We start from the raw sequence: 15,638 nt of genomic DNA on the forward strand, positions 1-15,638 counted from the left end.
ACTTTATCGCGGAGCAATTGCTATAAATAAAACTAATCTATTGTTAATTAAAGTAGCAGAATATTAATTATTCTGTGTGACAAACTTGTTTTAAATCATAACATCATTTTATAGAAAACGCCTCCTACAAAGAAATAATATCGCCTACGCGTGTGAACAATTGTATTGTTTACGCACACGCTGCGTAGATGATCCGAATGTTGGGACACACTTTGTTCTTAGCGACCGTTCTTATTATCAACAATCTAGATTGATGGTGGAGGTCCATCATTCGTCGTCGTATCACTGGTGAAATATTTGATCTGTTTTGGATACTATAAACAATCACAGCCCAATATCGAAAGACTTTTATTTGCTTAGGATAGTACATAATATTTGTACATAATATTTTGTTAAGATGTAGAATGGGATCTAGCCCCAGTAAAGCAGTGACAATAGAACAAGTTTCAAAACAAGAATCTAATAAAAACTCTACGATGACGTCTTCTGCTGTAGATAGGCCTAATCGGTTTGAGGCACCTACACGTTATGGAAATACTGAAACAATTACGCCTAAAAATGCTACTAAACCAGCTACTGTTGACTATGATGATTGGGATGATGGAAGTGAAATGACCAAACTGACGGATGAATTAGACGAACTTTTAGGAATACCACTAGACGTAAAAACAAACGCAAGGGTACCGGAACCACTGGGATACCAAGGGGGAAATATTCCAATACGGCCAAAGAAACAAGAACTTGGAAAGGGAAATGCTTGGAAGATGCCTGACGAACTTTTAGAAAGGGAATTAAATGCGAGACAGAAGAGGATTTTAGATAAAATGAAAGCATTGATGATTGCATGTGAGGAAGAGGATGTTGATGTATCACCGTGGATACATTCAATGGCTAACGAAGAGGAGGAGGATGTACAGCAAAATACATCACAACTGGTAGGTTTTAGTCATGGACAAATGTACGTGCATGATATTTTATATGGTCAATGTGTTTTTGGTTGAATGTGTTAGGTCTAGGCTAGGGCTAGTACTGACTTAAGTAGGCCTAGGCTAGTTAGTGTAGGCTTAATATTTCAATATGTAATTTATTGCGTTTGTTTAGTATACCGTACGTGCATGCATTGTTGTTCATGAATGTCAAAACAATTCTACTATACATTTTTACTGCAATAACGAATAAGTTTGAGGCAGCCAATCACAATAAACAGTTATTACCCAGAAAGGGCTTCAATTGTTAGAAACCTAGGCCTAGTTAAAGAAAAAAGAAAATGTAGTTATTGCAGTAACTAAACAGTAGGCCTATAGTAGAATGTTCGACATCGTTCATTCTTTTATTTACGTGAACATGTAATGACGGTGTTGGTCAGTAAGTAACAAGTAATTCTAGTGTTTTACAACTAGCACCGCTATTTACTTTTGACCTTTATAAAAAAAACATATTGACACTTGATTAATTTGACAACCCCGCACGGTATATACACTGATTATATTCTTAAAACTTGGTTACCACCACTAGGACCCAAAGCAAAGACGTAAGCGCAACGCAAATAATTTGGACCATCGACAAGCGACAGTTCAAATAAAATCAATCGCTTGTGACGGTCAAATTACTTGCGTTGCACTTAGGTCATTGCGTTGCCTCCTCTTAATGGGAACTTCTAAACTATTAAACTAGTTTCACAAAAAAAAAGTGTGAAGTGTCCAAATATGGTAGTGATATGATATCATCATGTCCATATATGGGCACATCACATCACATAAAGTTTGATAGCAAAGTGTAGACAGAGCTTTAAAACTAATCCTTTCTTTCAATTTAGGAGGATACGTCTAGGTTTGATACTAGGAAATTTAAAGAAGCAAATGTTTACAAAAAGGTTAGAGTCCAGTTATAAAAGTTTATTATTAGTCACATTAACATAACCAAGAAAACAAATATTTTATTTTATCAATTAGCAATATCTTTATGAGCGAGAACAAGTAGGCATACAGACACATAAAATTTATGAGGTGCGCGTAAATAAAATGTCGACTTTACGCGTCTCTTTCATGTGTTTTCAATATTGAAGATTGAGAACAATTAAAGTACGAAGTGTAGGCCTAAGCCTACTTTAATATAAACCATACGTTATTAATTTCAAGATACTACCTGGAAAATGTTCAAACATTAAACCCAAGAAAAATACCAATTTGTAATACTCCTTTGTTACCTAGAAACACGTACCGGTAAGATGCTCCTTTTAAACGTTAATACATGTTTTATGATCTATCGTAGACGTCGCCATGGTAACAAATGGCGCAGCAAATTGAAACAGAGGTGATTTAGAGATTCTGTACATTATCAGATATTTTTTACGACTAACATGTTTTATCGTATTAGTATACCACCCACTGAAACAATGTAAAGTCTTTCCTAGCACTAGATCTTTTAATAACAAATTACTTTCCCACTAAAGCTTTGTTTCCACTGTCCAGACGCAACTCAATGAGGTAAATAAAACGTAAGCAATTTGACCAATCACACGCGATTGATTTTCCGAACTGTCGCACTTGTGATTGGTCACTTCCGTTGCGTTGCGTACTAGTGGAAACCAACCAAGTTTAACCTACTTTCGTGTCTCTTCTATGTATCTACTGACTAATGTTCATTGTTTTTCTTGTGTTTGCGTTCAATTATCTGTGATAACCATTTGTAGGCCTATAACCTATTCTATTTTGTATATAGTGATTACTTTGCTTTTAAATCAAAAATGTATTTTTATCTTGCTATATAATTTATGATGACGGCGATTTTCTTGACGATGATGATGATGTAATATTCGTAATAATATCTTTATGATGACGCTATTATTCGTCATCTTTTGCGAATGATGCTATTTTATTCTTCCTCTCTTGATGAAAATGATGATGAGAGATTTGTAATGTTTTTGCTGAAAATGATCATGAGAGATTCGTAATTTCTTGTTGAAAATGATGATGAGAGATTTGTATTTTTTTTTGCTGAAAATGATCATGAGAGATTCGTAATTTTTTGATGAATTCGTCCGATATTAATAATTGATGAGATTAATAAAGGTTTTTCAAAGTAACTACCATCTTTCTCTGTAGGTTGACAACAACTCATCTTCAATATCAGTTAATCGTCTAAGCAGCCACAAATCACTAGAACAATCATCATCTGCAATGTAAGTGTACGCGCGCGCGTGTTAATTAATATAGTTTCAGTTTTCAGTTTCAGTTTTTATTTTCCAATAAAACAAGTGTCATGAATATATAGCAAAAATGGAAGGATGACCAAAAAAGAGCAAAGCTCGTACAGTATTTGGCCACCTTAACAAAATAAGTTGATATATTACGGTCACGAGAATAAACATAGGAATTCTTATTGGATTGGAACGTATTACGCTTGCTTTGCTTTAAACTAGACTATTTATGTTTTTCGATTTTTCAATTACAATACTTTACGTATGAAAAAAAAAAAAATTATTTACCAATATTAAGTTAAATCGGCGTATAGAACCTAACGAGTTGACCAATGACAGTTCAAATAATCTTGAAACGATTGATTGTTTGAACTTTCGCTTGTGATTGGTCAAATGACTTGCATTGCACCAGGGAAGAGTTAAATTATAAATTATTAAATAAAATTGTAATTTAACTCTTCCCTGATTGCACTTACGTCTTTTCGTTGCAGTGGAAACTTAAGCTTAAGCGTGGTTCCCACTAGCGTCGCAACACAAGGACGTAACGCAACGCAAGTGAATTGACCAATCACAAGCGATGGCTTATTCGCTTGTGATTGCTAACTGTCTATAACTTCGCTTGTCATTGGTTAAAACGCTTGCGTTGCGTTTACGTCCTTGCGTTATGTTCTAGTGGGAACCAAGCTTAAAGCTGGTTCCCAGTAGGACGCAACGTGAGAACGTAGACACAGTAGACAAATAATAAGCGACTGTTCGAATAATTCATCGCTTGTGATTGGTCGCCTCGTTTACATCCTTGCGCGTTGCGTCTGTAGTGGGAGCTTAAGTATCAATGATAATCATAATATATATTTTATTTTCGTCTCTCTTGCAGACAAGAAAAACCTACAAGTAGACTACCATACAACAGCTCAGAGGAGGCTCTTATGTCAAGCATTGAGAATCAATACACATCAAAATAAGTAACCATCTCCTATCCAATATTAATGATATCGTACCTCCTATATATCGTATAATTAGTGTAATATAAATTGAGTCTATTAATTATTTATGAAATAAAAAGGCAACAAATTGTTGTGGTAAGGATGTTTTATTTATAATTATACGTAACTATATTTAATTTTTATAAATTGAATTAAATAATATAAAACATAAACATACTGCACATTTAACATAATAATATACATTTTGCGAACTCAGAGCTGACGCTTGATTCCTCATTAGAGGACACAGCATTTAACCAATCATTCTCAACCATCATTCAACTATCGCTTGTGATTGGTTGCTCAAATTATGTGCGTTGCGCGAATATTACGTTGCGCGTACGTCGTTGCTTTGGGAACCGGTTGTAGGTGAAAACCAAAGCTTTATAAATAGATATGAAATTTAATGATCTAATCGAATTTTATAAAATATAGGTAGGAGTCATTATTGTCCATGTTATTTTGACATAATGCATTCTTCGATATATTGTTAAAAACGTTTTGAACATTAATAGATCGATTTAAGGAATGCGTTCTGTTTTTATATTGCACTTAAAGATGAAAGACAACTTTGCAATAAAAACAATTGATTCAAATAATAAAAATATTATATAGCAATATTGTAAAATCAGTATAATTGAATATTATGAATATCTTGTTATGAACATTGATTACAACGTTAATTCTTTGAAATGTAATGTATTCGAAATTAGGTCAGAATGATATAAATAAGTCATTGCACTAGTTAAACTGGTGTTATATTAACTATTATTATAATAATTCCAAAAGGATCTCAATGAAAATACAAATAAAATAAGCAAAAAACAAGTAAAAATGGTGAGTAAAAACAGACTACCAGATTCTCTGTATCTAGATTTTCCCAACATCATAGGAATCTTCCATAATACAACATCACATGTGTTTCACATGTAATCCTAGTATCATAGACTATAACGTAGCCTTTAACATAACCTAACATGATACAGGCAACTAACATGATACAGGCAAAACATGTGATAAATATAAGATATTGTATTACCAAATATTTATGATAGGCCTACTGTCATATGGGGAGAAACAGCACTGAGAATTGGGAGAACAGCCAGAAAAAGTACAGGTCATACTTTCGGAAAACACTACCTAGATTAGGGTAGATAACTATACCTTTTACACCGTTTAATTTAAATTAATCAATAAAACACAAAATATTTTTTTAAAAACAAGGTATGAAATGAGGTCCTTGTAATCATAACAGTTGAATACATTTTCTTTAAAACAGCCTTTATAGTCAATATATATTATTGCAATGGTAAATAAATTAATAAATATATTTCTATATATATTAATATTCCTGGAATAATGAATTGCTAATTTTCTCTAATATATTTATAAGTTATTTATTATTAATATTTATTAAATACAATAGTTTCACCACTTACTAAAATACAGTAAATTACAAATATAGAAAGGTTTAGCCAGATACCTAATGTCCTAAAACAGTAAACTTACAACAATATATTAATTAAAATTATTCAGCAGAAAGTTTGGTTCACACTAGAATGCAAAGCAAAGACCAATCACAAAGTGCAACACAAGTAATTGACCAATCACAAAGTACAACACAAGTAGTAGACCAATCACAAGCGATGCATTATTTGAACTGTCTGCTAGTCATTAGCCAACATGGTGTTTACACCCGTTTGTTGCATCCTAGTGGGAATTAAGCTTTATTAACACCCTACAACATTTATTACTTTTTAAATAAGATAAAAATACCATGGTCCTTTACATTTCATTAGAAACATATAACTTGTCCCCTACATTAGTCTACAACAATTATCTATTGAGCTAATTTCCACCTAATTGAAATAAAACCTAGCCTACAATGGCCAACATTAGTTAGGGAACCAACATTTGGTAAAGGTGCTAGTGTAGAGCAGGCTTAAGTTTCAGGTGGAAAGTTAGTATGTACCAATTATTAAAATTCTGATACTCCGGAATCTTTCTCACGTGAATCAGCAGAACAGTATACTGTATCGTAACTCTCGTACACTGCGAAAACAGCGCTGAGACTGCCGGACGTACTTTCTTCTACGATATGACCTTTATCTCTTAACTCGCTAATCACATCCGCAGGAACATCAGCTAAATACAAAAATTTAATTATTAACTTTTGGAAAAAAAATATTTAAAAACTACACTATTTTTTTCAATCTGGGATAAAATATGAAGTTTGTAGCATAATGACAACCGAAATGTTAAGAAATTCTCACACTCTTTATTCCCTTTGGAAACACAACCTAATTTTTATTTGGCCAATCTTCTGTCTATTTAATTTCAAAGAACATATTGTACTTACACTCAGCAACAACAGTATTTGGTTCCAGCGAATGATACACATGATTTCTTTCATTTATTGCATCATTCAAATCTTTTTCCAACGACAGAAACGATATTAAAACTTGAGCGATTGCGTCTATGGTATTACTACCAGACTTGCCACCAATAGCCATGTGTGGTTCGCACTTGTCATTCAGGTCCCACACGAGGGACGGCGCTTGAAAAGTCTGAGGGCGCTTGCCACTTTCTATATTATTAGTCTATGAAAAAAACAAATTTGCATAATACAATAAACATCTATTAAGGTGACTCCTTAGGGACCTAACAAAGTTTCCACTTAATAGGAGTGTGTCCTGAATAGTGGTTCGGTATGGTGTTAAAATTGCTCCTCCTTCCTCCTCATTTGTAGAGGTTTTGCTATGTTATGGTCCAGGTGATAAAGAATGACCCCTTAGACTAAGGAAAAAACACTTTTATAAAGAGGGGTGGCCAGATGCTTACAGTTGATTCTAGGAGTCCTGTAGCAGACTTTCCTTGCCAATAAAATTGATCCATTATATTGTTCAGTATAACACCACCTTCTGTCATTATGCCTGACCCAAAGTCAGAATTTAACGAGCTGAAAAAACAACAAACAATTGTAGTATGACTTTCTAATTCTGAAGTAAAGCCTAGTCTAGAATATCAAACTAGTTTGACAAAAAAGTGTTGTGCACAATGACGTCATATATGGGCATATCAAATGTTTATGTCACATACAGTTTGATAGTGTGAACATGACAGAGCTTAATACAAATGTAATTAATGTGAAGAAAAAGACCTGTACCCAATGCTTGTATGATGATGGGGAGTGTTTGAAGAGACAATCAATAACTTTAGGCTGCAAGTTTACCAAAACTGCCTATATATTCAGTAGGTGAGGCATACAGTTAAGAAACCATCAGAAAGTTTTGGTTAGAATATGGTTTTCCCAAAAAATGGGAAAAAATTGTTGATGTTCTTTTTTTCTAGGGCGTCAACACTTGTGTGCTTTGTATGGTGTGTACCCTGGTGTGTGTAAACTCCCGAGTTGTACTAGGTGGTGTGAAAGGGGTATAATACTTATTTTTGGTGAATATGTTGAATACTTACTTTGTAATTGACACAAGATCGTTATTACTCTCATCCAACACTGAGATATGTGATGTTCCACTAGCTGACAAACTATTTGCAAACTCAGTATAGAATTCTATATCATGTGTGCTGTTTGTACTTATCTGTTCACGAATACCTTCTGCTGTTGAATCGCTATAAATACATAAATAGTTTTTATTTTTGTTAGTTTAATTAGAATGCAAATGTGATGATAATTGTCAAACAAATCACCAACTTTGGGCATGTTTTACTATAGGTGGACTTCCAGTTATATGAAACTACTCGCACATCACAAGTTTGGTGTACTCAGCCATGACTACTGTCAGACCCAAATTCAGGGTACATTTCTTTACCTTGAAATAAACGAGGGGAAATATATACCTTAACACTACTGACAGCCAACCCGGGGACACCGCAATGGAAGGACGTAAGTCCACCGTTATGATTGGTCAACTCACTTGTTTTGCGCCTACATAGATGTGTTGCAAGTGGGAACTAAGTTTTAGTGGACAGTATACAATCCTTGATCACAAATATACTACAAGTACGTTCTTTCGTCTGGGTGTAGCTTGTACATACCTTAACATAATATCTGTATAATTGTCAACAGAATCCACAAATGATGGGTCTCCTAAATGCAACATCTGTGCCTTTGCAAACTTGATAGCCTATAAATATACACAATAATCATAGAGTGCTAACTAGGCAACGACTTTTAAAAATGGCTGATGTGTTGGTTAAAAAATATATTAGTATATAAGGCACTTGCACTGATGAAGAGCGAGCATTGCCCAAAATCTCTGCTAATTTTTCTGGTTGTTTTACTTTATCCTTTTGATTTAGCTTTTTGCTTATTTTTATTTTGTATCGTGATCCAGCCACTGATACCCACAGCATTGTCATTTTTTTTTAAATTTGCCTTTGGATTAGTATATAAGGCAATCTATAATGCCACTACAATAAGATGTCAAAAATTCACCATTTTATTATCGTTTTTTTTTGTCTTATAATTTGTTTTTAACTTACCTCAATTGTATAATGATACCTGAGTGCCTCGTCAGTGGATGTAGAAAAGTCATAATCATTCAGAATATTCAAGATAGATAGAAGACCAGGACCACCGCTTGGAGCTGGCGGACTATAGATGGAGTAATCTACAAAGGAAATTAGAACAGTATGAAGAAAAGTATGTTATTGATTAATTCAATTCAACTATTTCCGAAAGATGCACTGGGTTCATGTATGTGCTGGATTTATGCCGTTATCTGAGAAGACTTGTTCTACCAACAGAACTAATGGTTAAGAAGATCTATGAACCTGTGCCAATATCATGGCTGTGGTTTGGCACTGCTCGGTCACAAAAAATGCATTGGGTTCATTTAAGTACACTCAAGCCACACTCAGATTTTAGTTCTTTTTCAAGAAACTTGTCATTCTACCAGAAATAGTTAATTTAGGAGTCCCTTAAACTTGTGCCGATTATGGCTGGGGTCTGCATTGCTCGGTCACTTGACTAAAAAAATGATGTACAACATTGTAAACAAACTTACTGCCATAATCAACTGCAAGTGGAGATGCTTGAAAGACGTTGTATTTATCAAAATCATCAGTTTTTATGAGGCCTTCATCAGTCAGCTGAAATGAAAGGATTATAAAACAATTAATGCTTATTTAATTTATTTATTTATTTAACAACATCTTTATACAGGATTACACAATCAGGTAAAAGAAAACCTGTGTTGCATTTTGGTCTTAGATACAAATTAATTTGGGGGACAGAAAAAAAAAATTAAGATCGATACCAAGCTTTGAATGAAGCAATTGTTGTGGAATATTTAATTTCAGTTGGTAGGTTATTCCATATTTTAGCACCTGCAACTTTGAACGATGAGTTCATCTTACTAATGGTATAGTAGAGTATTGTTATATTTAGGTGTTGTATTCCACATGTTAAGTGAGTATGAATATAATAATCAGAACTTTATTTTAAAGACTTGATTTGTTCATTCAGAATAAAACACTTAAGTCTTGCTAAGACACTCACCGCATTAATGACCTCCGTCATGAACTCATTCCTAAAATACGCTTCAGGACCGACCTCTCCAATTTTATCAAGAGTGTCTGCAAGACTTGACAACACCAGTGTCTCTCCAGCTTTTAATGGTGTTCCGTTTGGAGTGTAAATACTTCTCCATTTTTCAGACATCTGTTCAGCATTGGTGGCATTGATTGCATTAGCTAGAGAAAACAAGAAATATCATTACTGTGACTAACCATGTAGCTGCAAAATAATAGGAGTATGGTTCTATACGTGTTTGACCGGAGTAATGATGTAAAGCGGCTTTGTCTATTAAGCGCTATATACGACCTAGCTAGCAAACTATGTTATTAAATAGTGTAGTTTAACTCTAACTTCGTTAATTAAATAGTAAGATAAGGGCGACCATGTTAGCTTTGACTACAGTAGCTCACTAATATTACAAATGTAGTCCAGATCTTATAGTTGTTGTTTGTGTTATTTTGGTTGGTACTTACATAGAGTTGAAGAAACTGTAAAGCCTTCTCTTGCAAGCTTGGATGCTGGACTAACAAGTTCAGACCATTTTTTCCTATAAATAATTTACAGTGCCATATTAATAATAATACTAATTTACAATGCAATATAACAGTGCAATAATAATACTAATTTACAGTGCAATATGACAGTGCAATAATAATACTAATTTACAATGCAATATGACAGTGCAATAATAATATTAATTTACAGTGTAATATTAATTACAGTGCAATAATAATACTAATTTATACTGCAATATTACAGTGCAATAATAATACTATATTACAATGCAATATGACAGTGCAATAATAATACTAATTTACAGTGCAATATTACAGTGCAATAATAATCCTAATTTACAGTCCAATATTACGGTGCAATAATAATACTAATTTACAGTGCAATATTAATTACAGTGCAATAATAATAATTTGTTGGTTAAGTTCAACCGGATACCAAAATTGTCTTTAAGGTCACAGTTCCAAAAAGTGACAGATTTATCAAATATGCTTAGCTAAAAAAATACTCTTAACTTTGTCAATGATCTTGGTCAGTTTTCAAATTAACCTAAGCACTTATTTTTACATATATATTTATTTAAAATAAATTATAAAGAGTTAAATGAATGCAATAATACATCTAATGGTAGAGTACAGACTTACTTTCCATAAGCATCATGGGCCACCTGCATACCAAGGAGTTCTCCTGGAACTGCTACTGCTTTTGCACCCTGACAACAACAAAGTGAGTTATTTATAACAATTACGGATCATGCCAAAATTATTCAGAAAGGGCAGTGAATTATCTATTTACTTTTTAAAATGAAATTTGTAACAAAAATATGTTAAATTTAAAAAACCTTAGTAATAGTATGTCTGAACATCATCATTAAATATATTTTAAACATATAGATCATTAAAACTGGTTTATGTTTGCAGTCTTCAATTTTCGCACTCCTTAAATTTCAGTGATATTTAGAATGCCATTAATTCACATTATTTTCACAAAATCAATGATGCATAGAATTAAAGGTTGGATATGAAACACAAAGTCTGTAAGTAGAGATACTTACATATTTTGCTAAGTCTGCATCACTGGCAAACATATCCTCTGTAGCATCTGAAGGTGCCGTAGCTTGGAAATCAAACACATTACTGCTTTCGCTGTTGGCTTCATACACCATCATAAAACCACCACTAAACATCATACATAATATAATATTATTCACAAACTATCAACAATAAATAAAATCACGCTTTAAAAATATAATCTAATCAGTTCTTTCCTAACATCAATCAGTTTTTAGTCATGTGCAAACGTGACTCTACAGTTGGTTGGTCGGTGAACAGCTACTGCAGCCATGTATATGGCCTTGTTTTCATTAATTTTTATACTAATTAAGTTTTTGGACAAAAATGTTTTAGTATTTCTTATATATTATATTATTTTCGTTTTATTTTTACAACCTATGCTCCCTATATAGTATGATATGTACCCCACTACACCACCCTATATAGTATGATATGTACCCCACTACACCACAAAATCCAGAAAACACAGTACCAAATGTTAGTCTTACCCCCCAATTCCACCAGATTGACTATGTACCACCCCAATACAGAACATGGCAGCAATAGCCGCATCAACTGCAGAGCCTTGGTCTTTTAAGATGTCGCCACCAATATCAGAACACTGCTGAGATCCCGTAGATACTGCTCCTTTAGGTGTAATCTATCAAAATATACATTGGATTTTTTAAAAATTGAATAAAAAAAAAATTGAATAAAAAAAAAAACAAAAAAAAAAACCTTTTTTTCACAAAGTAACCATCATAGGACGGATAAATTATATCATGCATAAACTATAATTTTCCCATTTTATGCTTAGGGAGTGGAGTAGAGATGCGAGTTACAACCCTGGCACTTAATCAGGGTTGAACCCTGGACTGTGGAAGGCAAAGTGCTGTTAACCACCAAGCTACAACTCCATCACAAATTGATAGAGCTCATATTCTTTTGATTAAATTAATCATATTGCAATATGGAATGGAATACATGAATAAGTCAAACTGTATAGGTCAAAGGTTATATTTAATCCTACTGCATTAAAGTATTACCAGTAACTTTATTCATCTACCAGTAATTGTGTTAACACATTGTTATTATTATTACATGACTGTATTTATTGTGTATTTGCATATTGAATTCAGTAAAAATCTTTTTTTACCAAACAATATGAATAAAGGCATTATTTTTGCATAATTTAGGTGTATATTTATATATAGTACTCTTTTATTTAAAAAAATGTGTTATATTGTTTTATATATTTTTAATCCATTCTATTAGTGGCAGTGTTGAATGTGAAATAAATTCTCTTGGATGGGCTTCTTTTTTAGATTACTTTTGCAAAGCAAAGCTTCTTTTGTAGTAATTTGCCAAACAAACCAACAACAAAATTGTTTCTAAACATTATTAACAGCTTGGAGCACTGTAGTAAAAATACAAGCACTGTACCTGTTCCATTCCTGACACTATAGTAATCACCATGGCGATAGTAATTGCCAACCCAAAGATAATGGACGACAGGACGATTACTTTGAGTCCGTCATAGCCACAGATTTCTTCATGTTGATACGCATGAGTTTCATTTAACGGTACAGCCTCATGGAATGCTTTAGTGTTTCTATCTGTTATCAACAACTGCTTGTCTAAGTAAAATATAAAGAGAAAATTTCAACCATTACAAAAGTAACTCATTTTTCTCAATACTCTAAAAATTGCAAACTCTCCCGAAAAAGGCTACCAAATACTTCTTTTTTACCATTAAAAAAAACCATTTCAGAATACTAGTAGAGAGTTTCTGGGATTGGGAGAGTTGACTGACATGTTTGTTTCCATTCCATATCAAATCATTCAAATACTCGCCAATGGGAATGCATTCTACCTCAACCAAGTCACATGTAATATATTATATATTGCAATTCTTGGAATTGCTGAAGGATTTGAACCAAGGACCTTGGGATCAGTAAGCATCAAGCACCAATATTTGTTTCCCCACATGTACAGTAACTCACTATATACTCATTATATTACTGATACTAGTAACATTCTGTTTAGGAATTTGTCTATGATTTAATTAATAGAAAGCACAATTTTTTCAAAAATTAACACTGAAAACGGTACATATAATGACACAAAACAGGAATGGAAAATGAGAAGAAGAGAGAGAGAGAAATCTACACTGAATAAAGAAAAGCCTAGCAAGGACAATAGGTGTTCAGAAACAAAACCTTTAAAGGCCAATTTACACAGAAGAGCAGTCGTAACGGACACGGAAAAGGTTGACAACTTGTCCCACATAGAATCTGCATCTAATTGGAGTGAGTTTTCATGTTTTGTCTAAATTTAAGGTACTGTATTATTATTAACATAGATTCTATATTTTTGTTTTGCGCTTACTGTTTACAGCTTGTCTGTGTAAAATGGCTTTTTTTATTCAAGTATTACTACTGTAACTATGATTAGTATTTTTTTAAATTTTGTAAAGAATGGAAACTTAGAGAAAGATTAAACATGCATTGAAAATACTCTGACTAGTATTAGCCACACTACTTCAAAGCCATTATATTAAATGAAAACAGCTGCTATTGGCAAGTATTGATCTAGTTATAGTCCAAGTGTTACGCTGTAATTATCATAATAATAAACGAAGGTTTTACATAATTTTTATTTTGAAGGCCTATTATAAACAAATGGAATTATGTAAATTACAAATTAAACAATAAAAAAAAAATTATTTTTATAAAAAATAAGGTAGATAAAAAATTGAAAAAATAATTTGCAATTTACAGCAGTAAATCAATTCAATTATAGCTTTTTTTAAATGTTATTTTATAAATTATATCATTTATTATAAAGCTGAGAGATATCAAATCAAATTCATTATTTTTCATCTACAAAGTGTGAGATGCAACTAGAGTATAAGCAATTAATAAGCATTAAATAATTTTATAAACAAAATCTTTGGAAGAAGATTGGGAAACAACACAACACAAAAATGAACAATCTCTAAAAATCACAAAATGTATGATTCATTAATTGTATTCGGCAAACCAGTGCCAGTTCAAGAATATCTGATATTATTATAAGGAAAGATGACTGATTAGAATTTAATAACATAAAACTAAAAATAAAACTATAAATAAAACTATAAATAAACCCAAATTAGTAAAAAGAAGGTAATACAGTTAAAAACATAAGCAAGTAATAAACATAGTTAACAAACAACAATGTCACTACAAACAACTTAACCAAAAATACACCAATCTTTAAAATAATGAATATTTATACAATAATAAGTCTCATGATTTCTTACCTGATTTTGATTTACCTCCTGGCGGAAGATGATAAAACAAAATGTAAACCAGCATTATTAAATAATAATATCAATTACTTTTGGGGTCATTTACAATTACATTTACTATTTTATCATAAATTCTAATTTATTTATTAAATTAGGTAGGCCGCCCTAGAGCTAGTAATAGATAAATTAATTTATTTTATACTGTATATTAATTTGATGAAAAGAATAACATTAACAAATAAATAAAATATGTGAACGTATTGTCAATTTCTATAAATTCGGTGATATTTCACAAACAGTACACAAAGAGCTTAGTTAGGCCTCTGGGGCATGAGACATGGTCCTATAGTACCACATACAGTATTGCCAAAGGCTCTATCACACACCCATGATATTTCTAAAATTAACCACCAGCTCCTCTCTTTTTCAGCCTAGCGTAGCTCGCAAGCCGTACAATTTATTTGTCGTGTATTCAAAATACCTGAAATTCCATTGCTACCTTCTTCATGGATGTCAATACCTAACGAATCATAAGACGGTTTACCAGTAGCCATGTTAATATACTGCTTTTAAATTAATTTTATATGAAATTTATTCTCAATCTCAATTTTTCTCAAAATCCAGAGATCCTTCCTTGTAAAGGTAATTATTAATAATGAAATGCTTCAGTAATTTTCACCGGAAATTGGCTCAGATCATTATGTAGCCTCATAAATATTCAAAAGTTTGCTTACGGCTGTCATTCTGATTGGCTGATAAACTAGTATACATCCTCGTACATTTATTTTCTGACCAAACAAATAATTCTGCATTGATAATCATACAATCGATTTTTATATGGATGAACAAGGTTGTGTATATCCTAAAAATTTCTTACGAATTTCCTACAGAAATATTATTAAATCCGAGTAGAATTTATAAAAAAATAGTCTTTACTTGTATTTTCTTTTAATTTAACCAAAATATGTTGGTTTGTTTGAGGGTTTTCAAACATATTGCATGGACTACTTTTCCTAGGCTCCTGCCCACTTCCCGCCAACTCATGCCCAGGGCAGCCATCGCG

The 15,638-nt window shown here is 32.5% G+C and overlaps 2 protein-coding genes across 4 annotated transcripts; one reads left to right on the forward strand and one right to left on the reverse strand.

The window, feature by feature from the left end:
• Positions 1-244: 244 nt before the first annotated feature.
• LOC140040089 (uncharacterized) lies at positions 245-4,282 on the forward strand. 2 transcript variants are annotated; one of them, XM_072085768.1, is made up of 4 exons: positions 245-935; positions 1,817-1,873; positions 3,105-3,181; positions 4,074-4,282. In XM_072085768.1, the coding sequence occupies exons 1-4, from the start codon at positions 405-407 to the stop codon at positions 4,159-4,161; spliced, it is 753 nt and encodes a 250-aa protein (XP_071941869.1). In that variant the 5' UTR covers positions 245-404; the 3' UTR covers positions 4,162-4,282. The 2 variants fall into 2 exon arrangements, with proteins under 2 accessions (XP_071941869.1, XP_071941877.1); XM_072085776.1 differs by lacking the exon at positions 1,817-1,873.
• A 293-nt stretch (positions 4,283-4,575) lies between these two features.
• LOC140040067 (glutathione hydrolase 1 proenzyme-like) lies at positions 4,576-15,202 on the reverse strand. 2 transcript variants are annotated; one of them, XM_072085736.1, is made up of 15 exons: positions 15,057-15,202; positions 14,588-14,605; positions 12,727-12,920; positions 11,793-11,944; positions 11,286-11,409; positions 10,876-10,943; positions 10,192-10,265; positions 9,701-9,894; positions 9,207-9,291; positions 8,683-8,810; positions 8,236-8,324; positions 7,654-7,809; positions 7,024-7,141; positions 6,542-6,782; positions 4,576-6,327 (listed from the first exon to the last, which is right to left on the reverse strand). In XM_072085736.1, the coding sequence occupies exons 1-15, from the start codon at positions 15,127-15,129 to the stop codon at positions 6,161-6,163; spliced, it is 1,881 nt and encodes a 626-aa protein (XP_071941837.1). In that variant the 5' UTR covers positions 15,130-15,202; the 3' UTR covers positions 4,576-6,160. The 2 variants fall into 2 exon arrangements, with proteins under 2 accessions (XP_071941837.1, XP_071941846.1); XM_072085745.1 differs by lacking the exon at positions 14,588-14,605.
• Between the last annotated feature and the right edge of the window lie 436 nt (positions 15,203-15,638).

This window comes from Antedon mediterranea, chromosome 1 (assembly GCF_964355755.1).
Source record: "Antedon mediterranea chromosome 1, ecAntMedi1.1, whole genome shotgun sequence".
NCBI classification, from domain to species: Eukaryota; Metazoa; Echinodermata; class Crinoidea; order Comatulida; family Antedonidae; genus Antedon; species Antedon mediterranea.

What these genes read in the sequence shown, in the direction of transcription:
- LOC140040067 (XM_072085736.1), bottom strand. Translation starts at nt 15,129, where the DNA reads ATGGCTACTGGTAAACCGTCTTATGATTCGTTAGGTATTGACATCCAT. An exon ending in TAGTGTCAGGAATGGAACAG is followed by an intron (nt 11,945 to 12,726) that starts GTACAGTGCTTG and finishes ATATTTTGATAG; the next exon opens with ATTACACCTAAAGGAGCAGT. An exon ending in AAATACTGTTGTTGCTGAGT is followed by an intron (nt 6,328 to 6,541) that starts GTAAGTACAATA and finishes TTTTGTATTTAG; the next exon opens with CTGATGTTCCTGCGGATGTG.
- LOC140040089 (XM_072085768.1), top strand. Translation starts at nt 405, where the DNA reads ATGGGATCTAGCCCCAGTAAAGCAGTGACAATAGAACAAGTTTCAAAA. An exon ending in AGCAAAATACATCACAACTG is followed by an intron (nt 936 to 1,816) that starts GTAGGTTTTAGT and finishes CTTTCAATTTAG; the next exon opens with GAGGATACGTCTAGGTTTGA. An exon ending in AAGCAAATGTTTACAAAAAG is followed by an intron (nt 1,874 to 3,104) that starts GTTAGAGTCCAG and finishes CTTTCTCTGTAG; the next exon opens with GTTGACAACAACTCATCTTC.